Raw genomic sequence first — 25170 nt, 5'->3', positions numbered from 1 at the left:
TTTGCAAATAGTTCCAGTAAGTGGAAGTCTGACTGCTTACCTAGTATGGTTATTAAAAAAAAGTTATATTTTCACACAGCATATTAAAAAATGAAATCAGGAGAGACAGGTTTAGTAGTCTGACACATTTCATGCAACACAGCACTTAATCAGAGATTATGATTAAGTGCAGTGTTGTATGAAATATATTAGACAAAGTGTAAGTTTGGGGGGAAAAAGTTAGAAATGAACTTATATTTGCAGCATATTTAAATGGAACATTGAGCAAAATGTAAGACGTACAAATAGATTACATGTACCAACTTTTCAGTTTTTAGTTGTAGTTCTTCTATAAAGCTACATAACACACCCACTAGTCATTTACATGAATGGCAAATTAATTAATCATTAGTGATGTCGCGAACATAAAATTTTCCATTCGCGAACGGCGAACGCGAACTTCCGCAAATGTTCGCGAACGGGCGAACCGCCATAGACTTCAATAGGCAGGCGAATTTTAAAACCCACAGGGACTCTTTCTAGCCACAATAGTGATGGAAAAGTTGTTTCAAGGGGACTAACACCTGGACTGTGGCATGCCGGAGGGGGATCCATGGCAAAACTCCCATGGAAAATTACATAGTTGATGCAGAGTCTGGTTTTAATCCATAAAGGGCATAAATCACCTAACATTCCTAAATTGTTTGGAATAACGTGCTTTAAAACATCAGGTATGATGTTGTATCGATCAGGTAGTGTAAGGGTTACGCACGCTTCACAGTGACAGACCAAACTCCCCGTTCAACGCATCGCAAACAACCGCAAACAGTCCATTTGCACAACCGCAAACTCCCCATTTGCACAAGGTTGGATACCAAGCTAGCCATGCCCCGTCCCTTGTCCTCACTGATGTCATTGAAGGTCTCTTCCTCCACCCAGCAACGTACAACACCAAGGGTCCCCGAAAGGTGACAACAAGTCCCCTGTATTTTTTTTTAAATGTACACTACTGTTACACCAGATATGAGTTGCACTGGTGTGACACTGTTCCCTGGCAGGCCCTGAAACACACACGTGTGAAGGAAACTGACTGCTATTATTTCACAGTCAAATTTCTAGTTTTTTTTTTTTAATGTACACTTCTGTTACACCAGATATGAGTTGCACTGGTATGACACTGTGCCCTAGGAGGCCCTGAAACGCACACGTGTGAAGGAAACTGACTGCTATTATATTACAGTCAAAAAAGTTGTTGGTTTTTTAAATGCAAGCTATTGTGACACCAGATATGAGTGGTGGCACTGGGACCACCTTAAAAATATTGGATATCGCTAAAAATCATGATCACTATATACTTTCTCTACAAACCTCTAAAATGAACCAAACTACTCATCCATCCACTATACCACTTTATCCCACCTAGAACTAGTGCCCAGTTAAAATACTTGACTCTTACTTACCCACACTCAGTCATGCCACACACATTTCACCACTACTCTCACTGAATCCCTCTGACTACGGCTAAATTCATCTTCTACATCAGAACACTACTCCTAAGATTGGGTTGTATACATGTCTCGGGTCTTTCATTTAGAATAGGGGCAGCTTCGGTCTCCTTCAACACTGACACTCCAGTGCATATTATTAAAAGATTGGGCAGATGGAAATCCTCAGTCTACAACCTATACAACCGGGGGCCTCATTTGCCGGAGGGGGGCTGCCTGGGCTGTCAGGCAGCCAACCAGAAGAGGATTGCGGCGGAGGTAAGTACAACTCGCCTCCTGGGGCTGCAAGCCGTTACGACGTACCATGCCGTCGCAACGGCTTTAAAGCCCATTTAATGCAGGACGGCATGGTACGTCGTAACGGCGTTAAGGGGTTAACCTTAACTTTCCCTGGGGCTGCATGTGCTTAACCACATGTCAGGATAGTGGCTGCGCAAAAGTCTGGGTGCCAGATATACACCCTTGACCACCATCCCCAACACTCTGTCACAATATATATATATATATATATATATAAAAAATCTCAAAAAATAAAGGCTTGCACTCACGGTCTGTTGTTAGGATTAAAACATTTCTTCTTTATTCCATATTGTTAAAATATAGTTGCTGTCATCTTTGTCAACGTTTCAGCCACATCAGTGGCTTTCATCAGGACCAACTCAGCTCACAAAACTATTACATATACAAAAAACCACTTATATATAGCTAAACAGACTTGTTAAACAAATTAAAAACACTTACCACCTGTGTATTCAGGCGCCCGGCGTCTCCCGCTTCCGTGTGCGCATGTGCGAACATGCCGAAACCGGAAGTAGCGTGTCCGCGTCATTGTGCCGTTGCCATATATATATATATATATATATCCACACACACACACACTTTTGTTATGGAATTTATCCGCACATTTGGACATTCAGACATACACATGTATGTGCACCCAACACTTACATTCATGTGCACACATACGTTCATACACACACACGTGGACACATAAATAGACACATATTTTGATATAATTACAAAGACTCATACACAAGCACACATGGACACAAACACACAGACTAAAACACACACATGTTCATGTACACAAACACACATTGATATACATACACACACATAGACACAAACACACTCTTATTTATTTATTTTTAAAGTAAAGTGCACCCAGCCTCCCTGCTCTTCCCTTAAAAGGGAGCTGGAGCAGACGTTCCTCCCTACTGTCCAGTGGGTTATTGCAGGGAGCAGTCTCCTTGGAGCTCTCCACTGATGCCAGAACTAGAGAGAAATCTTATACCGGCTCGGATACAGGGCACACTCCACTGTCAGTTTGAGGGCAGCTGCAGAGCAGGTAGCTGCCTTCTCTAGTGGGAAGGGGTTGCACATGCAGACAACCCCTCTGCCCTCAGTATGTCACTGATTTCAACCAATCTTAAAATCAATTCTGTATTAATCTCACTTCATGCACTTTTATCTATATTGTTTTATAACAATAGAATTTTACAAAAATAATACTATTTAAATTTGACAATTTTAATTTTGTCATATTTCAAAACCAATATAAGGGGAATACAGAAATAAAAGAATACAAATGAAAAATGGGGGGGGGGGGACACAAACAGTAGTGCTTACATTTACAAGTCTCCACATTTAGTATTGTTAACATGTTGTATTTTGTCATTCAAGAAACTTATCAATGTTTGTCTTAGAAATGTCATCAACATAGGTGTAAAACTGAAAATAATACTATTTCAAACATATAAATAAAACAATTTTGCTGCTTGGCTGAGAAAAAAAAATTCTAAACAAAGAAACACTTTGGAAGTCCCTAATTGTTCTGTGGTTAACCGATTAGCTTTTGTTGTATCTACTCTCATGCCTTTCATATTCTGTTAATAATCACTAGCCTGACTGCATGCACGGTGCATTTTCTAAACTAAGCTTTCCAATAAGAAATGAAAATAAAATGCATTAGTCAGATTTTATTACAACTTCGACAACTTTCTGTTCATCATTTCCTTAATTTCAGTTGTAAAGCTCTGTTCTAATTTCAAATTTTGCTTGTGGTGGGGGCATTGTCTGTGGCGTGCATCCACTTTATATGTTTATGAACTATACATTAAATTATGCTGTAACATTACCTCTGCAATGAAATTATATGATGTCTTGCAATACTACACAATAAATGTATTACTGACATTAAATCTAACACAAAATGCTTTCAGATGATACCCTTTTATTTTAATCAGAACATCTTTCGAAATTCAGCAAATCTTCTGCCTACATTCTGGGCAGACAGGAATAATACACAGATGACTACATAAGCCCTTAAGATGTTCAGGTCATTGTCCTGTTGTGGATTTGTGGTATACCCAACAGCATGTTTCTTACTCTGTCTGGGTTTTTTACTAAAGTGAGAATTCAAAGTGAAATTGAAGGCAGGGTTGCCAAACTAAAAGCAAGACTTAGAGAACGTTTCCAGTTCAGCTATTTTGACCTTAAATTTGAAATTCCCTTTGAATTCTCACTTTAGGGAATAAACCCGTACATATTTTTTTGTGTGTGACCGGCCTCCATAAATATAGCAAAATCTTACTGTATACTGTATGTTGTTAGACTCAGAAAAACAAGCAGTCTACTGACATCATTAGAAGTGGTGGACTGATCCAATCACAGTGCTTCCCCATAGGGTTAGCTGAGACTGACAAAGAGGCAGATCAGGGGCAGAGCCAGGATGATTCAAACACAGCCCTGGCCAATCAGTATTTCCTCATAGAGATGAATTGAATCAATTAATCTCTATGAGGAAAGTTCAGTGTCTGCATGCAGAGGGAGGAGATACTGAATGTTTGGATGCATTTTAGGCAGCCATGACCCAGAAAGGATCTCTAACAGCCATCTGAGGAGTGGCCAGTGAAGTTATCACTAGGCTGTAATGTAAACACTGCAATTTCTCTGAAAAGACAGTGTTTACAGCAAAAAGCCTGAAGGTAATGATTCTATTTACCAGAACAAATTCAATAAGCTGTAGTTGTTCTGGTGACTATAGTGTCCCTTTAAAGGCTAGTAGTGAAATAAATATATATTTTTTTAATTCAGATTCAAGTTCTATGCCTTGGTCACAACAACTCCCTGTCAAATGTGCAGCCACCATAAGGTTTTGAATCAGCATCCCAACCCCATATAGATATTTTACAGGCTAAGCATCAAGGGACATGTAATATATTTTCACTGTCATCATAGCAATAGATGCAAAGGGGTTACCTAGATTATGCTTTTCAACACTTGATAACCATAGTTCAAGAGGAAACACACATTGTCAACAGGGACATACACATATTGTTTCAAGTTACCCAGTTTAAAAAACCTTGTAATTTCCTTATCATTTCATGCTTCTAAATTTGGATTGAAAAACAATTCAATATCATAGTATTAAAATAAAATAAGAAGGGGCGTGTCCTGGCGGCAGTACTGAGCGGACACGTGCTGAGCGCTCCGCTCCGACGAGACCCACAAAGGTGCAATTTGGCGATAAAGCCGCGAAATAAACGGGGGCACCATATATCCCAAGCAACTATGTCACAGGCAAAAGGGAAGAGGCAAGCCGATAAGGCAGAAAAAAGTGTATTTTTTGCCTCACGGACTCCGCAGGGGAAGCAGGCCTCGCTGCAGGAAGAAGCCCAAGATGGCGCCGAGGAGGCAGTAGAACAGCTGCACACTAACCAAGACGGTGAAACTCGTCTCACACAGGAGATGCTGCGGACATTGTTGGAAGAGATGTCTGCAAGGATAGAGAACAGCTTCAAAGCCACAATTGGAGCACTACATAAAGATCTAAGAGAATTGGAGGTGAGAACTGCTGGGACAGAAACTAAAATAGCGGAGCTGACTGAGGCACATAAAGAAATGGAGGAGGAGATGGCAGGGCTGCACAACCAAAAGTATATGAGATAAAGTTAGCGTGGAAGACAAGGCCCGCCGCAACAACCTGTGCATTCGCGGGGGTGGGGGAAGAAGTGGGTCACACAGAACTGGCAGCATACTTGACCGGCCTACTCAAAACGCTGGCGCCAGACATATCACAGGATCTGCTACTCATGGACAAATACCACCGAACAGCCAAACCCAGCTTCCTACCCCAGGACACCCCAAGAGACGTTCTCATAAAAATGCACTATTACCACGTGAAAGAAGTAGTGTTTCAGACAAGCTGTGCGAAGAAGAAACTTCCAGACCCATATGGAGGGCTGTTGGTGTTTGCGGACATATCAACATTCACACAAAAGAAGAAGAGAATTTAAAAGTGTTACAGAACAGCTCAGGTTCAACAAGTTGCCATACCACTGGGGATACCCGGTGAAAGTCCTGGTGTCCAGAGGAGGAAAGGTGACAGCTATCAACACGCCAGAAGAAGGGGCCCGCATGCTACAACGGTGGGGACTGACAGAATCAAGCTAACGCCGCAGCCCGCAGAGGCCAAACAATACTTCCACGGACTGGAGAAAATTAAAAAAAAAAAAAAACAACATGAAAGACAGTATCACGATTGCAATGGACCTGCGGGTTTTTACCAAGAGACTGTTGAGAGACTGGTCCTGACATAACGACCATGGGGTATCGTCTAACTGTTAAAAAGCCATGATAAATGTTATGACAAAGTTATGCAATGCACCCCACCGGGAGGGAGCTAATACTTCCACCCTTAAAGGTACCAAGCGGTACTTAAGCCGAATATGGCACACCAGTTGTTTCTGTTTTGTTTGCTATCTCTGTTATTACCATGTTCCCCGACCCCCCCGGTTTAGCTGGGACCAGACAACCCACACCCCCTCCCAGGTACCTACTGAACGTCCATACAGCTGGCCACGCCCAGTGGCTCCACAATACTGCTATGTACCCCATATGACCCAACCACCCCCAACTTGGCGAGTGAGGTATGCCCGAATCCAACCCCTTACTAGCGGAAGGTCACTCGACTTGATGCTGCTGGGGCGAGCGAACCCCCCGTACTGGTACTTACCTTTTGGTATGACCCTTACCAAATACATAGGGTATAAACCCCCATGAAAATCTATTCTTTAAATGTAAGAGGGTTAAACCTAGCGGTTAAGAGACACCAACTTTATAGAGAACTCTGAAACACAGATGCGGACGTCACGCATTACAGAACTGACAATTATGTTTCACCATCAGTGACAGATTACCCACACCAATACCACGCGACATCCCCCACTAAGTCCAAGGGGACATCTATACTGATCTCTAAGCAGGTAGCATTTACCATGAGCTCCACAGAAATAGACGCAAATGGGAGATATTTAATACTAAAATGCACCATTAACAACATGACATATACAATCACTAATATGTACTCACCCAATACACTGCAAGGAACGTTCCTACGAGATCTGCTACAAAGATTGCATACGATACAACAAGGGGTATCAATTATTTGTGGTGACTTTAATCATGTCTGGGATCCAAAACTAGACATTAACGTTTCACATTACAGCCCAAGGTATAAAATAATAATAACAAAGTATTTAACCAGGAAAGGTACATTCAGATTACTCTGGTTTCCAAGTACGTCCTGGGGATGTTACCTTAGCCCAACATCCAGGGGTTGTTACTATCACCCAATTTAATGGTACTTATTTTATCTACCTCGGAAGGATGAAGGGCTGAGTCAACCCTGCCGGAATTTGAACCTGCGACCCAAGGGTTAGAACAGATTCTGCTGATGCATTAGCCCACTGAGCTATTTCACTCCACAGACAATGTAAACAGCTGCAGAAACTCCTCTCGCTACACCACTACTATGATACATGGGGAGTATCCCACACCTCGGAGCGGGTATACACCCACTTCTCACATGTCCATAACACGTACTCGAGGATAGATGTGATTCTCATACATGGGCAAAATCACTACCAACCTACATTATGAACATGTGGCCAGGTAAAACCAAGGCAACACCCTCATGTTTGAGGAAGCAAAACTTAGGTGGGAAGCCATAAACACGACCAGGGAGAACAGGGACAGAGACTAACCCATAAGACACAGTATCTGCCCTCCATAAAAACTTATAAGGACATAACGTAAGCGACCCCCATGGGGCGATAGGGAGACCATTGAAATGGGTCCCTATGGGGAGAAAGAGAATAGGCAGAGAATCCGCAGACAAACAGAGAGAAGGTAGCACACAGAATGATATGTACAGCACGAAACCGGTAGGAAGAGCGGGTATGCCAAACTCACCCCCCCAACCCCATTTCCCCCTTCCACACCCTACCTGGGAGTTGTGGAGGGCTCAGAACGTTAGAACATTACGCTAGAAACGAGAGCACGCACTCAACTAGTACAGGGAAATATGAGGACACTAGATAGGGACCAAAGGCAGAGGTGCATAGAAGAGAGGCATCTAAGCAGGTTCCAGAACCTGGGGGAAACAAGTGAGACCATAACAGATGTCCATGTGAACTAATGTACTATGTAAAAATGGATGACATGTACAACGTGATTATGTGATGTCCCCCCCCCCCCCCTCCCCTTTTTCTACTGTATCCCAAGTTTGAACTGAAAAAGAAAATAAAAATTGTCAAAAAATATATATATATATATAAAAATGTTTGAAGAACAAATCTTAAATGCTGTAACTTTATGTAGGTTAAGCAGAGAAGTGTACTAGAGCATATGGATTAATCAAAAGTGTTCTATACAAATAATGTGGTGAAATTTTAGGCAGTTTTAAAGAATTATATGAAACTGAAAAAAATATTAGATACAACATTAACGAAGGGAATGGAAGATTTTAGTTATGAAGACAGGCTAGAAAATGTGAGCTTGTTCAATTTAGAATGGTGTGTATATATACACACACACACACACACACACACTACAAAAAATCCTATTCTAAAAATTGTGTTTTCTGTCTCTTTTTAGATCAACACGAGAAACAAACTTGTGGGAAACCTTTATGCACTTGAGTCTTATATTGCCATGTAACTAAGTTAGATTATCAATAGTCCTTAATTTTTTTCTGTTCTATGACATCATTGCCTTTTGCTGTTTAACAGATCCCATGTAAGTGAATAGGGCACAATATAAAGTACATATATATATATATATATATTTTTTTATTCTTTATTTTTGAAGTGTGCATAGTTATAACATTTGCTTATGAGGTACCCCAAAGGCAGTCCTCTAGCGCGTTAGGCATAGTTTGAACATAGGGGTAAACCTGAGATCTTGCACACAATTTTTAAGTAAGGACATGAACAGTAAAGGTGTACATCGCTTAGAGAGTTTGAGATAAACATAACATATATAAACAACGCTTTTGTTTTCTACGCAGGGTAATATGCTGTGTCAGATGCTAGGCAGAAACATTTAAGGTAGTCCCGATTCTAAGTTAAGCAGACATGTTACACGTAATACATCTTAGTTGAAGACTCAGCTGTAAGCCAAAATTGAAACGGGGTGTTAAACATTTAACTAAGTGTGAGCTTGACTGTAAGGTCGTAGGGTCATAGGCTTATTTAAGATAGTTAGAAAGGCAAGTTTAGCGAGCAAATTATAATCAAAAACTAGAGCTTAAAAATAATAAAAGTGAATCATGATACCTGTTGAGCCAGAGTTTAGTTTAGTTGAATTACAGTGGAGCCCCCTAGTGGCTCAGCTCAGTGTTGCATTTCGTGCGGTATGGCCCATACTAGAGATCTCAGAGACATTTAAGCTAAGGCCCTTGCGTAGTGAAATCAACTAAAACAGTTTGTGAAACAAGGCTCTATAGCTGGCAACTTTGAATTGGTTATGACATGAAACAGGTGCTCAATAGTTATTAGCTGACCCTTTAGGTCCGTGTGTTCGTATTCAGCCACATGTATAGGCATTTAGGCTACTATAGGTTCATAGTCCGCCTTCGGTGCTGTCCGTGGTTTAGCCAATGCCAACTCTGGAGGCTTGATAGTGGGGCCAATTGCCGTGGGAAAATTGGTGCTGCGGCCGTGATTTGGCTCCCGCGGGGTCTGGAGGGGCTCCCCGCTGATGTCTGGCAGAGAGCTGTGCTGGTCTGCGGTGGGCTATGTGGCTGGCGGTGCTGGTCCATGCGTGTGGGGACCGGTATGTTTGTTCAGATGTCTCTGGCGTTCTCGGGTGACGGTCGTGTCGGGCAGGCTTGGCGGACTCGCTCCGGTATTTGCGAGGGTGTCGGAGCTTAAGGGGTACGTTGCTTTTTCTGGTCTCCGGCTTTTTTTGTGATTGGAGGCCGCCCTGGGTAAGTGACTGTGTAGTTGGCGCCGGATGGCCGGGCGAAGCCATGCCGCCAGTCCTCTCCAGATCAGGCGGAGATATTGTCCCTTGGTGCAGAGCCTGGTACCTAGTTTGGCCCATAGCCTGTCGAAGAACTCCAGGGTGTTCGTAGGTGGCGTGGTGAGGGTGCCGTTTGTCTTCGGGCGCTTCCGCGCCGCCATCTTGCTCGGGCCCCCACTGTCTCGCTTGGCTGCTTGTTTTTCTGCTTGAGAGGGTCGTGTTGCAGGGGTGGTCAGCCCCCACGAGGACCGGGATATCCCCTGCCGGTCCAGGGGGGGGGGGCGGCTGGGCGGTGTAGGAACGCTGCTTGTGAGCAGGTCCTGTGCCGGAGGATCGGCCGCTTCCTCCAGGCCTCAGGCTCCGCTCCAGAGTAGGCCGCGTGGCCGGGACAGGCGTATGCAGGACGGGCATCATTTTGTTGGGGTCCTGTGTTGTTTTGTGGGCTCTCTGCATGGCTGGCCCAGTTTGGGTGTGCAGGATGCTCGTTTTTGTGCCTGCAGGAGCAGGAGCCCTCAGAAAGCACGTCCTGCCATCTTGGCTGTCAGGCCCCGCCCCCCAAGTATATATATTTTTATATAAAAATGGAAAACAGCTGTATTTTTAGAAATGGAAAATTACCAAAACATAGTGTGATACTTTCATACAATGGAATAAAGGGCACTTTATTGGTAGAACTCACATAAATGTGAAGTATTAAATCGCTTCAAAAGTGCCTCCCCTCATAATAGTGAAGGACCAAAGCCTCCTCTTTCCTTCTGATCACTCAATTCAGAAACCAGATTTAGTGATCCAGCTAGGTAGGCAGTAAGTTGCTTTGCATTGGTGTGGCAATAAAGAATTAAAAACATGTATAAAACAAATAAATGAAACAAATAAAACAATAGCAGGTCCTATGTGCTTCGTTCTTTTAAAAGAATTTCCTCATGGACCATTACCATAAAACAAACAGTCAACACCAAAAACAGCTCTCTCCCCTACAGTTCCCTTCCCAGGGCTAATCAATACTGTTCATTGATGGTATAACTTGTGCCCTTCTTCCATATTCCTGGATTGGTTCCTTTTAGGGTGCTTTTCGCCCATCGCTTCCTCCTGATTGACACACAGTTGTGGTTTGTCCTGTGATTACAGTTCGCAGATGCCAAAAGTGTTTCAATAAGAACTTCTGTGCAACTTCTTCCAATGACAACTTCCTCTTGCATTCTACCGTTTACTTCCATGCGTTCCATTCAGCCTATGTAACTATGTAAGAGGCCCCATCAACCCATTCACTCTTTGCTGCTGGACCTAAGAGTGGTCTCTTAGTTTGAGCAGCAATGGGCAGCGGTGACTAGCTAAGAGTGTCCGCTGATAGCTCTCAGTCTATTGCTGCCCATTGCTGGTATGACTAAGAAAGTGTTTAAACTGTGCCTTGGCCCAATCTCCTGTTGGGGCCAAGCTCTGGGTGTTCAGGTATCCTCATTCGGTGCTAACTGCTTAAAACTTTTTAAACATAGAATGGAGGGACAGTGCCAGGGGACTCCAGTTCAATGAGATAAAGTAAGTATAGTGCCTAGAGCAGGGATAGGCAACCTTCAGCACTCCAGATGTTGTGGACTACAACCCCCCTAATGCACTTCCACCCATAATGCTGGCAAAGCATCAAGGGAGATGTAGTCCAAAACATCTGCAGTGCAGAAGGTAGCCTATACCTGGCCTAGAGTGTCTTTTTAAAGGATTACAATCAACAGATACCAAAATTATCCCATTTTAAGTCCTGAGTCAACTTTTAGGAACCACAATCACTGCAAGTTCCCATGCAGTGACATGTCTGCACAGAAAGGTGTCTTTATGTAATCCTTTGTTAGTCCACCAGAGATAATATCACTGCTGACTAATTATTTTGTGTGTATGCATTTGGATGGAAAATATTTATTTTTCCAAGTACTAACAACTAACAGTCTACCTCCTCTACTATAGTATAATCAGCTGATATAGATGTACTGCCTGCACAAATGTAAAGGATTTAGTAATAAATTATGGTTACCTGAAGCAAAGCTCTGGGAGGCAAAATGCGTTCATGGGGGCCCCCAATGACATTCATTCGGACAAGGGTATGGTTCCGCTCAACTGACAGAGCATCAATGATAAACTTCCTGCAATGAAAAGAAAGTGGGATAGCCTTATGATCTTGCTTATAAACAAAATATAAAAGTTAAATAATACTGATATAAGAGTTTAAAAACATAGAGTGTGAGGGCAGATAAGAACCATTCGGCCCATCTAGTCTGACCAATTTTCTAAATACTTTCATTAGTCACTGGCCTTATCTTATAGCTAGGGTAGCATTATGTCTATCCCACACATGCTTAAACTCCTTCACGGTGTTAACCTCTACCCCACTTCAGCTGGAAGGCTATTCCATGCACCCACTACCCTCTCAACCTTTGTACCTCTTGTTGTGGCAGTTTTTCTTCTTCTAAATATAGCAAATAAGCAAATCAGCTCTTCAAAGTAAGACTTCTGCCCCAGGGGGTCTCTGGTAGGAAAGATGGCGACTTTCTTCAAAATTAGATATTGACCCTAACCAAGTACTCTGCCCACTTCAGTCTCATTAGAGATATACCCTGTTGATTACCATGCCTCACCCAGTTAAGGTGTGTCTATAGAGACACTAAGTCATCACCCCCTTGTGTCCAGATACACATTAATCCAAATGGAAACATTTGGCTCTATCTTCTCTTATGATCCTGCCACAGAAATAATAATTGCATCTGTGAATTTTTTATTTTTTCCCATTCTATAGAGATGTTGTATGCCATATTTGTGACCCAATATGGCGGACATCACTATTCCTTCCCCTATGGTCAAGTTAGGCCACTCATGTTTGGGCTTGTTTAGAAGATGGCGCTTGTCACATTCCAAATATAACAAAAATGAGGCTTAATTATTATTCTGTGGGGTAAATATAAATGTTTTTTCCTTCCTTTGCATATGATACTGGAACAAGGCTAATGGCCATTAATATATCACAGAGATTGGCTCATCAATTACAAGGTACAGCCAAATGGCTGAAGCCAGCTAGACATTCAGGCTTTTAAAAGTGTACAATACACAACCTGCAGAGCCTTGATTAATTCACATCCATATGGTAAATCACATTTCCATTCACACTACCCCTTCTGTCATCTGACCGCTGTAGGGGTCCCAGCTTCAAAAGATGTAACCGCTTTTGACCTCCATACAATCAAATTAACCCCTTTTGACATTGACAATACCATCTCTGCCAGGCCGGCAGGTCCTTAATGCACTACACAAATTACATTAAAGGACAATATTCCATAGTGCAGTAGTAAATTGTGCACCCTTGCCGTAACAATCATCATACATGCTGGGAGAATACAGCTAAACTTTATCATAGCGAAGCATCAGAATATTGTTTTACTATGAACAGGATCTAGGTAGTACAGCACAATGACTGCTGTCCCAAATGCCTCTCAATGGATAAACATTGGAATGAGCTGGTGATCATCCAAGTTATGATCTAGCAGCTGCAGCAATGGATGAAAGAGGACTTTAACTTTTTATTTTTTTAAAGGGAGGCAAATAATCCCAAACAGCCACAAACACATATGTATTAAACATTCCTCTGGCTTCACGCCCCTCTCATACCCATGCAGGCCGTTTCCTATTTTCTCCACATTCCATTGCATTAGTCCATTCAAACTAGTGCTGGACAAAGTTACTAATGGCAAAAATGAAGTGCATTATAAAAAATATATTTTATAGAAGTTATCACAGAATTGTGCGGTTTATAGACAATGATCTGCAGTAAACCCTTGATTGTGATGAAAATACAATACCTTGATTTTGTGATGTCAGATCACAGATTACTTATTATCTAGCTTTCCCCATAGCACCCCCTCTTCATTCTCCAATACATGTCTTTTTAACCATTCACCTGAATGAAATCGAAGTACTGATTAAAAATTGTGACCATTAACATCAAAATAATGAAAAAGTCATTTTGATTTCTCAGAGAATGCATAGCACGAAGCAGACTTCTCATTATGCCACTATAAACACGTATTGGCAAACATGGGAGGATTGTGATGTTGAAACAGCAAAATGACTGTTATAAATTGAAGTAATTTAAAATGCATCGTCATTGAGGTATCATTCAATCCAGTAACAGTATGGCATAGAAATGTTAAATAGAAAATGTAAAAAAAAAAAAAGTAAACTACCTTCCCTAAGTCACTGTGATTTAAACGGTTCAATCTTAACATGAATTGAACTTGCTTTATCAATGAATTAAGGGTTGAATTTAATTGAGGGAATAATGGTATAAATCTCAGCTCACAGAATACCTAGCAGCATTGAAAAGAGAAATTGGATGCATTAGGATTTAAGGATTAAGCTCTGGTCCAGCTTTTTCCATTTTCCATTTAGTGTGAGCAGAAAAAAAAAAAATCACATAGAACTGTGAGAAGAATACAACTATACTAGAAAAATTGAAAACATAAACGTTAGGCAGAAATTGTCTACAGCAGCATAACTATATTTCAAAATAAGAAAATTCCAAAAAGAGACTTATATGGTGTGTATAGACATCCGAACTTAGGGGATAACCCTTTAATTCCACATGAATAAGTACAAAAATGTCCAAGTGACCTAAAGCCAAGAGGACACAGAAGGATCCATAATGAATAAAAATATCATATACAATGTATACCTTTATTGGAAACATGAAACTAAAAAAATCACCAAACATAAGTAAACATAAAGTACCACCTAAGTGACTTAGTTGGATGGGGGGAGAGTAGGTAAGTTTGGACTGGGTGTGGTGGATTGAATGGAGGGGATGGGAGTAATGATGAAAGATACAGCCCTATGTTTATGCACAGGGCCGAACTGGCCCAACGGGATACCGGGAAATTTCCCGGTGAGCCGCGGCACCTGGGGCTGGGCTGACAGCCCCATTCAGTGATCAGGCTCCTGTGACCCCGGCCGGCCATGTGTGAGCTGTGTGGCCGCACAGGGTCCCATGGTAGCAGGGGGAGCCAGGCGGCCGGCACAGCTCACACATGGCCGTCCGGGATCATTAAAAAAAAAAAAATTGCGGTGGGGCGGAGCCTAGTGTGCGGCGGGAGCGGGGCTTAGCGTGCGGCGGAGCTTGCTGTGCGGCGGAGGCCTGGCTGACTGCAGCATGAGAAGCAGGAAGGAGTCCTTGCTTCCCCAACAACCAGCCTCCAGGAGCTCCAAGGTATGTGGAGGTAAGAAGCAGGTCAGTGTGTCTGTGTGTGACTGCCTGTGTGTGTGTGACTGTGCGTGTGTGACTGCCTACGCGTGTGTGTGTCTGCCTGCGCATGTGTCTGCCTGGGTGTGTGTGTGACTGCCTGCGTGTGACTGTCTGCGTGTGCGTGGCTTTATCTGCCTGTGTGTGTGACTGTCTGCCTGTGTGTGTGAGACTCTGCCTGCCTGTGTGTGTGACACTGTCTGCCTGTGTGTGTGACTGTCTGCCTGTGACTGTCTGCCTGTGTGTGTGACGGTCTGCATGTGTGTGTGACTGTGTGTGTGTGACAGTCTGCCTGTGTGTGTGACGGTCTGCCTGTCTCTGTATGTGTGGATGTTTGCCTCAGTGTCAGTGACTGTCTGCCTGTCTCTGTATGTGTGGATGTTTGCCTCGGTGTCAGTGACTATCTGCCTTTGTGTGTGTGCATCTGCTAGTGAGTGAGCGAGCTTCTGTGTGTGTGTGTGTGTGTGTGTGTGTGTGCGCGCGCATCTGCTAGTGAGGGAGCCTCTGTGTGTGTGCGCCTGCTAGTGAGTTTGTGTGTGTGTGGAGAGTGTAGGCGCATCAGTGAGCTTGTCTGTAGTGAGCATGTGTGTGTGACAGTAAGCTTGTCTGTAGTAAGCTTGTGTGTGTATCAGAGTTTGTCTGTACTAAATTTGTGTGTGTGCCGGTAACTTTGTCTGTGTGTGTCATTGAGAGTGTCTGTCAATGAGCCTATTTGTGTGCATCAGTAAGATTGTCTGTGTCTGCATGTGCGTATGCCTTACTGTATAATTTAATTACCCTGAAATAACTAATATTTTGAATTAGAAGAAGAAATGTATATATATAAAAGCTGTTGTACCTTGCACTCAGGCTTCAAAGTTGTGTGACCGGGTGCATTACCTGGGTTCCAGTATCCAGGCAATTGAAACAGTTGGCTGCACTCCCAGATTTCCTTAAAACGTAACTTATTGAAATATTTAAGAGAAGATCAACGTTTCAGTCCCTCTTGTGGACTTTCATCATGATCCTGATGAAAGTCCACAAGAGGGGATGAAACGTTGATCTTCTCTTAAATATTTAAATAAAAGTTACGTTTTAAGGAAATCCGAGAGTGCAGCCAACTATTTCAATTGCATATATATATATATATATATATATATATACACCCTACATAGCACAATGACTTATGGGGCTGGCATAGATTTTTTTTCCAGGGCTGCTTTGTATCCCCAGTCCGGCCCTGTTTATGCAGAGCAGTAGTACTTGCTATGTCTGTATACTAGCCACTGTGAGGATCAAAAAAGATCATAACACTTGTTGCATTTGACACAAAGTATTCTGTATTAACGACAGAGTGTTCTTCTGGGTTCAGAGTAAACTATACTGACTAGCCAGTTCCCTTGGTATTTTCTACCAGTCCTGAGATCTGTTCTGTGAGAGTTCCCATTCCTGTAATTATGGGCTTCCAGAATTACCTGCTTTGTGGATTTTCTATCTATATACAAAGTACTATGTATAGATCAATGCTTTCCCATACTCTTATGCATGTATGCTTATATTTGTGACTGTGCATTTTTATTTGTGTATATGAGTTCATGTGCATGGGTATGCATATATATATATATATATATATATATTTGTGTGTGTAGGTATAAGTGTGTATACACATTTGTATATATGAATAGGTGTATGTGTACATATACACCTATATGGGTCAATGTATGTGTAGGCCCATTTGTATGTTTATAGGTACATGTATTGGTGCTTGTGTGTGGATGTATATGTAGGTGTGCAGGTACATATATGTGGGCTTTTGGGTGTATTTATATGTATATTGTTGTATATGTATATATACATATGTGTGAGTGTGAGTGTGTGCATGTGTCTGTGTATGCTAGATATAAACCATGTGCTCTACCAAATCTGGATTAGGTTTCAATATACTACAAAACAAGCTCCACTTTTTGCTGGTCTTGCTTTGTTACGCCTGCTACACTATGCTGCCAGATGGCACATTCTCTTGTTCTAGCAAGTTCTAGCAAGCCCCAGCAAGCCTGGGTTTGACTACAGTACATTTGGTAAGTGCTTTACTTTACCAGTGCTGGGCACACTGCACTGGCACATTCAATATATAATGTTTAATGTAGTGCATTAATGTGTTAAGGATAACTTGATTGAGCTTAGTATATTGAACCATCATAATGTTATGTTAGACTGAAGTTTTTACCAGACCAATATGTATAACTATATTAATCTGACATGGTCTCACTGTTATGTAAAATTATTGTTTGTAGTTACTGTCTCTTTCACTTCATACCAATAATAATAAAGACCATATTTAAACCGATCAGTAATGCTATATTTGTTTTAACATTGTCTCACAATTTTGTTTTCTTTTTTTTTTTTAAATCTTAATAAATAAAACAAAAATGAAACAGAACAAATGGCATGCAATTTCATATTGTGGGCAATGTTGCACATTTAGAAACATAAATGATTTTAAATTATCAAACAGATCCTAAAAAAAAATATTTTGGAAAAACTGTTACATATACATTTCATTTTTAGTGACTTACTCTACACCTGTAGAGGATTCCAGAGCATTTTCCTTTTGAGAATTTAGGAGCACATCTGACACTTTATACTGTGATTCCAAAAGCAGTAATGTATCGAGGTTACAGCATAAAACGCTTAACAACCTAGTGGGGAAAAAAGCAAACATTTTAAAGGGACAGTATAGGTACCAATACAACTTTAATGCATATGATTGATTTTGAGCTCAAAATCAGTTTGCAGCTTTCTGAATCATAATCTTGCACCTTTAGCAGTGCCTTCCCACTTTCAGAAAATGCCTTTTCTACTTTGCCACTAAGCACAGTGACTGCGCTGAGCTAAAGGAAGCAAAACAGCCTGCAGTAGAGGAAGAGGACACACAGTGAGGATACACATAAGTTAGTTTGTCCTTCTGTCTGTTACTAAACTCCCTATTTGACTATTGTATCCCTGCACAGTAATTGCCCACCTCCTCAAATGTGACAATTTTCATCCTAATTTCAATTCACAGTTTCACCCCAAAGTCTTCAGTCCAGCACTCGTCATCTCCCCCCTCCACTTCCATATAGTTTTAGCTGACACGCAAGCCTATCAGTAGCGCCCCTTTCATTAACCAGAATGAAAAAAATACTTATCTTTTTCACTAAATGTTCTTAATGCGAAGCTACTTATTTAAAGGAACACTATAGGGTCAGGAACACAAAACATGTATTCCTGACCCTATAGGGTTAAAACCACCATCTAGCCACCCTGGTCCCCTCATGCTTCCCTAAATATAGTAAAATCTTACTTGTATTCAAGTCTGCAGCTGCTTACTTTGTCCCTGTTTCCTACAGACCTGCCCACTGCCTGCTGACATCTGCAGAAGTGGTAGCCTGATCCCATCACAATGCTTCCCCATAGGATAGGCTGAGACTGACAAAGAGGCAGATCAGGGGCAGAGCCAGCACAATTCAAACACAGCCTTGGCCAATCAGCATCTCCTCATATAGATGAACTAAATCAATGAATCTCTATGAGGAAAGTTCAATGTCTGCATGCAGAGGGTGAACACACAATGTTTGGATGCATTTTAGGCAGGATCTCTAACAGCTTTCTGAGGAGTGGCCAGTGAAGTTACCACTAGGCTGTAATGTAAACACTGCATTTTCTCTGAAAAGACCGTGTTTACAGCAAAAAGCCTAAAGGTAATGATTCTACTCACCAGAACAAATTCAATAAGCTGTAGTTGTTCTGGTGACTATAGTGTCCCTTTAAAGTGAAGTCTGTAGTTAACAAAATATTTTTACATACTGTCAACATATAATATATCAAATAATAAAATTAAGAAAAAAACAGTTTAAAGCACATACCCACAAAAACAATATATTTAAAGTGTAATAACTTGATAGTGAAATAACTGAAACACTGTTTACATTTCTGTAAATGTATAGATGTTCATAAACCATATACACATGTCAATATTATAAAATGCTTCTACAGGTTGTAAATATCACAGTCTTCATCTTTACAACTATTCATTAGTCAAAAAGCAATTTAAAAACTGTTCTAAAAATGTGAAAGCTTGATTTAATTGAGCATGTTTCTCAGGGTTTCCAGGGTAGAAAAGTAATAAGCCTGCTGATTACATATTCATGTTTAATGCACACAAGCTGCTTAACAAGAAAGGCATCTATCGCCTTTGTTAAAAACAATTCTAATCTTTCGAAAATTTTCAAAGCTTGAAGGATCTACTACTACTGAATGTCAATAAGCTGGTTCTGTTGTTAAACAGATGTAGTGCTTAGAGTTCACCTGTGATGCAAATAAGACTTGATCAGGCTTTGAGTAAGGGGATCTAAACATTTTCAGCCAACACAATTACAGATAAAACCTTCCTATGTATGAAGATCTAATGTGCAGAAACGATAAGGTTGAGTCCTGGCAAAAGATGGAATATGGTCAAAATATTAGCATGTGAAAATGGAGGCAGGAAAGGTGAGGTTATTTGTAAATGTATGAGTGCCACATTAACTAGGCATGCTTCGTGTTTAAGAGCAGTGCTAGGCAATAAGTGTGCAAATCTAGCCTCTCCTTGCCCACGGAACTAGAGTTTAAATGGGAATTGTCACTTCCCTGGACTGTGTACCATTGAATAAAACGTTGAAAATCATCTACAAGTTGAGTTTTTAAATTATATTGCAAATTTAGTAAATAATCAATTTCAGACAAAGCAAAGGTAGGCCAAACATTGCAAATAAGAAGGAGACATGGAAACATTATTAAAGTTATTTCTTTCTCTGTATATTTTCTCTATGATGCCTGCCAAATCCAAAGTGCTTATAGCCATGATAGAGAAAAGACTAAGAGGAGCCCTTAGAGGTATGGATTTCTACATTTGATTTTAATTTTCACACCTCACAAATACATGTTTGTTATGTAAAGGGATACAAGCTTAAAAATCCTGGGTGCTGACAAACTCCCTTTAATCTGGAGCCCCAGCTACCAACTGCCAAACCCTGGAATGCAATACAGCAAGTTCCCAGATATGCACCAAACTGCTATCAAGCTGTGCATTTATACATGATTCTAGATTTAATAGACATTTCATACAAAATATAACATTATTATAATTTGTATGAAATGTCTCTTAAATCTAGAAATGTAAAAAAATTAAATATGTGAGGGTTTTTGTTATAACAAACCCTCACATATTTTAATTTCTAAAACTTGCTGCTAATCCCTTAGGTTGTTGGGTTTTTTTTACGCAGCTAATGCAGTGAGTTTTCACTAGACTACAAAATGCTCATCTTTCTATAGCATTGCCCATAACAAGTGTTTTACGAGCACCGCAGTTTTTGCCAAGTGCAATTCAATTTTCAGCCTTCTAGTTTAGAAAGCTCAGTTCTCATTTTTGTTATCTCACGTGACCCCCTTTTTCCTCCTTTTTTATTTGCCATTTGTTGTTACCTTCTATTTCTGCTCTTTATTCCTGTTACATTCCTTATTCTCTCTTATTTTCTGGCAATATTACAACTATTAGCCTGGGAAACAGCCATGCAAAATCATTCCTGAAATAGTTCAGTTAGTTTAAAGAAAAATCCAGGCAGTATTAGTGATGTGTGGCTATACTTCCAAGTCTCTAATTTGGCCTTGGACCAGATTACAGCTTCTATCTCGATCTCTCTCATAAATCTGTAATATCAATATTAACAGCACATGTGTGCATGCTAATTTCCTCTTGTAACTCTGAATGCAGAAAGCCATAAAGACTTTAACAAAGCAGTATGGGATGCCAACCCTAAAGGGATTTTTTTTAGGAAACAGATGAGTAAGGACCCTATTTAAAGCTACAGTAGACAAATCTGAAATATTTATACCCCAATAGGCTTTATCGTTAACAACAGGATATATTAAAATTAAACACTTAGCTTAAGACTGTTTTTTTTGTGAATGATGAGCATTTGTTACATACAGTCAGATTATAGTATCTCTCTCTCTCTACATACATATATATATATATATATATATTTTTTTTTATTTTATTTTTTTCTCTCTACACAGCTTGTTTTGCAGTTTTATGTTTGCAAATGAAGAGGTCAGCTGCTAGATAGACTAATATTCAACTTGGCATGCAGGCAGATTGGAAACTGGAAAAAACACGTAAAAATGCAAGGCGTCCAGATGAAAATGAATTTGCAGTATTTCTTGCCTCTGTGCCTTCTGATTTAGATTTTTACATCTTCCAAAGTCCATAAACAAGAATGCTTAGATAGGCATGAACTATATCGAAATTGACTGACTACAATTCATAACAGACTAGAAGGGAAAGTGTTGGGTCTAAGCAGAAATTATTAAGCTAAATGTGAATTCTGCAGATTGGTGTGGTGATTATTTAATAAGCACAGCAGTGGCATTAGATGGGTAAGTAAGTTTCAAACATTTTCATAGCAGACATCTTTTGAATTGTAATACTTACAATTCACAAATGTTTACCAAGCACTTGCAAATAATGTTCTATAGATTAGGTTGTTAACCACTTAAAGACACAGCTTTAGTTTGCTTGTTTTGTAAGGACACAATCAATGTTTGTGCTTTAACACCTTAAGGATGAAGCTTTTTTTTTTTTTTTTCACTTAAAGGACCACTATAGTGCTAGGAAAACAAACTCGTTTTCCTGGCACTATAATGCCCTGAGGGTGCCCCCCTCCCGTCTGGCTCTAGGGTGAGGAAGGGGGTTAATCCCTTACCTTTCTCCAGCGCCGGGCTCCCTCAGCGCTGGGACTCTCCTCCCTCTTCTGATGTCATCGGCTGAATGTGCATGCGTGGCAAGAGCCGCGAGCGCATTCAGCCAGTCCATAGGAAAGCATTCTCAATGAAAATCTATATTGTTAGCAAGGGGGAAGGGGTCTGACACTATTTTGGCACTGTGTGATGGGGGTTGGAGACGTGTAGAAATATGATTAGCACCTATTTGTTATTTTGATTCTATAGATTATTTAAGGATTACCCTCCATGGTCCCAGGTACTATACACATTTTCTACCTTTTAGCAAACCCCCCGAACACCCTTTATTTTATTGTATTGATAGTCATTAGACTTCTATGTTTTATAATTATTTATTATGGGTTGCTTTAGCACATTTAAGGGTTAGTTCCAGGGATTTGACCATTTACAGTTGCAAGAAAAAGTATGTGAACCCTTTGGAATGATATGGATTTCTGCACAAATTGGTCATAAAATGTGATCTGATCATCATCTAAGTCACAACAATAGACAATCACAGTCTGCTTAAACTAATAACACACAAAGAATGAAATGTTGCCATGTTTTTATTGAACACACCATGTAAACATTCACAGTGCAGGTGGAAAAAAGTATGTGAACCCTTGGATTTAATAACTGGTCGAACCTCCTTTGGCAGCAATAACTTAAACCAAACGTTTCCTGTAGTTGCAGATCAAACGTGCACAACGGTCAGGAGTAATTCTTGACCATTCTTCTTTACTGAACTGTTTCAGTTCAGCAACATTCTTGGGATGTCTGGTGTGAATCGCTTTCTTGAGGTCATGCCACAGCATCTCAATCGGGTTGAGGTCAGGACTCTGACTGGGCCACTTCAGAAGGCGTATTTTCTTCTGTTTAAGCAATTCTGTTGTTGATTTACTTCTATGCTTTGGGTCATTGTCCTGTTGCAACACCCAACTTCTGTTGAGCTTCAGCTGGTAGACAGATGGCATTAAGTTCTCCTGCAAAATGTCTTGATAAACTTGGGAATTCATTTTTACTTTGATGATAGCAATCCGTCCAGGCCCTGATGCCCCATGCCCCCTGATGCCCCAAACCATGATGCCCCCACCACCATACTTCACAGTTGGGATGAGGTTTTGGTGTTTGTGTGCTGTGCCTCTTTTTCGCCACACATAGTGTTGTGTGTTTCTTCCAAACAACTCAACTTTGGTTTCATCTGTCCACAGAATATTTTGCCAGTACTGCTGTGGAACATCCAGGTGCTCTTGTGCAAACTGTAAACATGCAGCAATGTTTTGTTTGGACAGCAGTGGCTTCCTCTGTGGTATCCTCCCATGAAATCCATTCTTTTTTAGTGTTTTACGTATTGCAGATTCGCTAACAGGGATGTTAGCATTTGCCAGTGACTTTTGTAAGTCTTTAGCTGACACTCTAGGATTCTTCTTCACCTCCTTGAGCAGTCTGCACTGTGCTCTTGCAGTCATGTTTACAGGATGGCCACTCCTAGGGAGAGTAGCAGCAGTGCTGAACTTTCTCCATTTATAGACAATTTGTCTTACCGTGGACTGATGAACAGCAATGTTTTTGGAGATACTTTTATAACCCTTTCCAGCTTTATGCAAGTCAACAATTCTTAATCGTAGGTCTTCTGAGAGCTCTTTTGTGCGAGGCATCATTCACATCAGGCAATGCCTCTTGTGAAAAGCAAACCCAGAACAGGTGTGTGTTTTTTATAGGGCAGCTGTAACCAACACCTCCAATCTCATCGATTGGACTCCAGTTGGCTGACATCTCACTCCAATTAGCTCTTGGAGATGTCATTAGTCTAGGGGTTCACATACTTTTTCCACCTGCACTGTGAATGTTTACATGGTGTGTTCAATAAAAACATGGCAACATTTCATTCCTTGTGTGTTATTAGTTTAAGCAGACTGTGATTGTCTATTGTTGTGACTTAGATGATGATCAGATCACATTTTATGACCAATTTGTGCAGAAATCCTTATCATTCCAAAGGGTTCAAATACTTTTTCTTGCAACTGTATCTATCTCTGACCTTGCCTTTCGTTCTTGCTTTCCTATGGAAATAATAATAGGTGCATAACTAGTGCAGCTTAAAAAAGCAATTAATTGCAGTTTCAGATAAACTGTAATGTTACACTGAAGGGTTAATTCTGCCTTTAGAGGCTGTCCTGGCCTTTCAGGGAGTTTGACTCGCTTTGCATGAGGACTTTTAGTGTATTCTAAATCCTTATAGGAAAGCATTGATTCAATGTTTTCCTATGTGGAAGTCCTAATGCACTCTACTTTACTTTACTATTCCCAACACGGTACTACAGTGTTCTTTTAATAGCCGTAACAAAAAATCACAAATGCCACAGAAAAGTATATATTTATATAAGGTAGACATCACAGGATATTTTGACACTTATTATTTAGCCATTCAACTGCCAATCTTGAAGTAAAAACTTGTTCTTCCTGATTTTTTAAATACATATAGCTAGGTTTCTTCAATGAGTATTTTTTAAACCTGATGTGTTTCTTCAGTGAAAATCCCCATATTGTGTTCAGCTACATCTTCTGAGTGCAATGATAGCCCCAATATACCCTTGTCACTATCTTGTGAAGCCACAGTGTCATATATAAGAACAGACTATTTTCAGTTTTTAAAATTAGAATGATTTTGGAATTTGATCAGCGTATAGCACAAAACAAAACAAACAAAATTGGCCAAGGCCCAATATTTCTATGAAAATCTGAACATTAACATCTCAAACTCTAGAAACTTTTGGAAAGTCATAAATAAACTACAAACTCCCCCAATCCACTCCCAACCCTCCACTGTCTTCCCTTAGATGTAGCAAATGCCTTTAACAATTATTTTGTCAGATGCTCTACTGCCCTGATTGCCAAGCTAATAAATGGCACGCATCCTGAAACTACAAATGTGGATGAGGTCTCACTAAATTTTTGCAAAGTCCCAATATAGACAAGTTCATTTTTAGACCTGTAACTGTTCGTGTCATTGAAAAACATCTTAATAATCTAAAAATTAAAAACCAGTCCGGACCTGACCAAATCCCAGCAATGCTGTAGAAGCTCAGTGCGCCGGCAATTGCTAAACCCATCGCAACTCTAATTAACGAATCCTTGGTGTCTGGATACATACCCAAACTTTGGAAGACTGCGAGAGTAGTGCCTATCCATAAAAGTGGTGACACTACTTTGGTTTCTAAATATCGCCCTATATCATTGCTCCCGGTATTGTCAAAAATCTTAGAAAATTGTGTCCATACGCAACTATGTGAGTATTACCAACAATCAAACTATCTGACCCCTGAT

At 40.6% G+C, this 25170-nt stretch overlaps 1 protein-coding gene across 2 annotated transcripts in view; it reads right to left on the bottom strand.

Moving 5' to 3' along the window:
- Positions 1-25170, bottom strand: part of TBC1D32 (TBC1 domain family member 32) — a 333094-nt gene that overhangs the window by 115123 nt on the left and 192801 nt on the right. For both annotated transcript variants that reach the window (XM_063443466.1, XM_063443467.1), the window contains 2 exons: positions 17622-17744; positions 11815-11923 (listed from right to left, as the gene is read on the bottom strand). In XM_063443466.1, the coding sequence (XP_063299536.1) occupies positions 11815-11923; positions 17622-17744 (232 nt within the window). The remainder of the gene's footprint in view (positions 1-11814; positions 11924-17621; positions 17745-25170) is intronic.

This window comes from Pelobates fuscus, chromosome 2 (genome assembly GCF_036172605.1).
Source record: "Pelobates fuscus isolate aPelFus1 chromosome 2, aPelFus1.pri, whole genome shotgun sequence".
NCBI classification, from domain to species: domain Eukaryota; kingdom Metazoa; phylum Chordata; class Amphibia; order Anura; family Pelobatidae; genus Pelobates; species Pelobates fuscus.
This window is presented reverse-complemented; position numbering and strand designations above follow the sequence as displayed.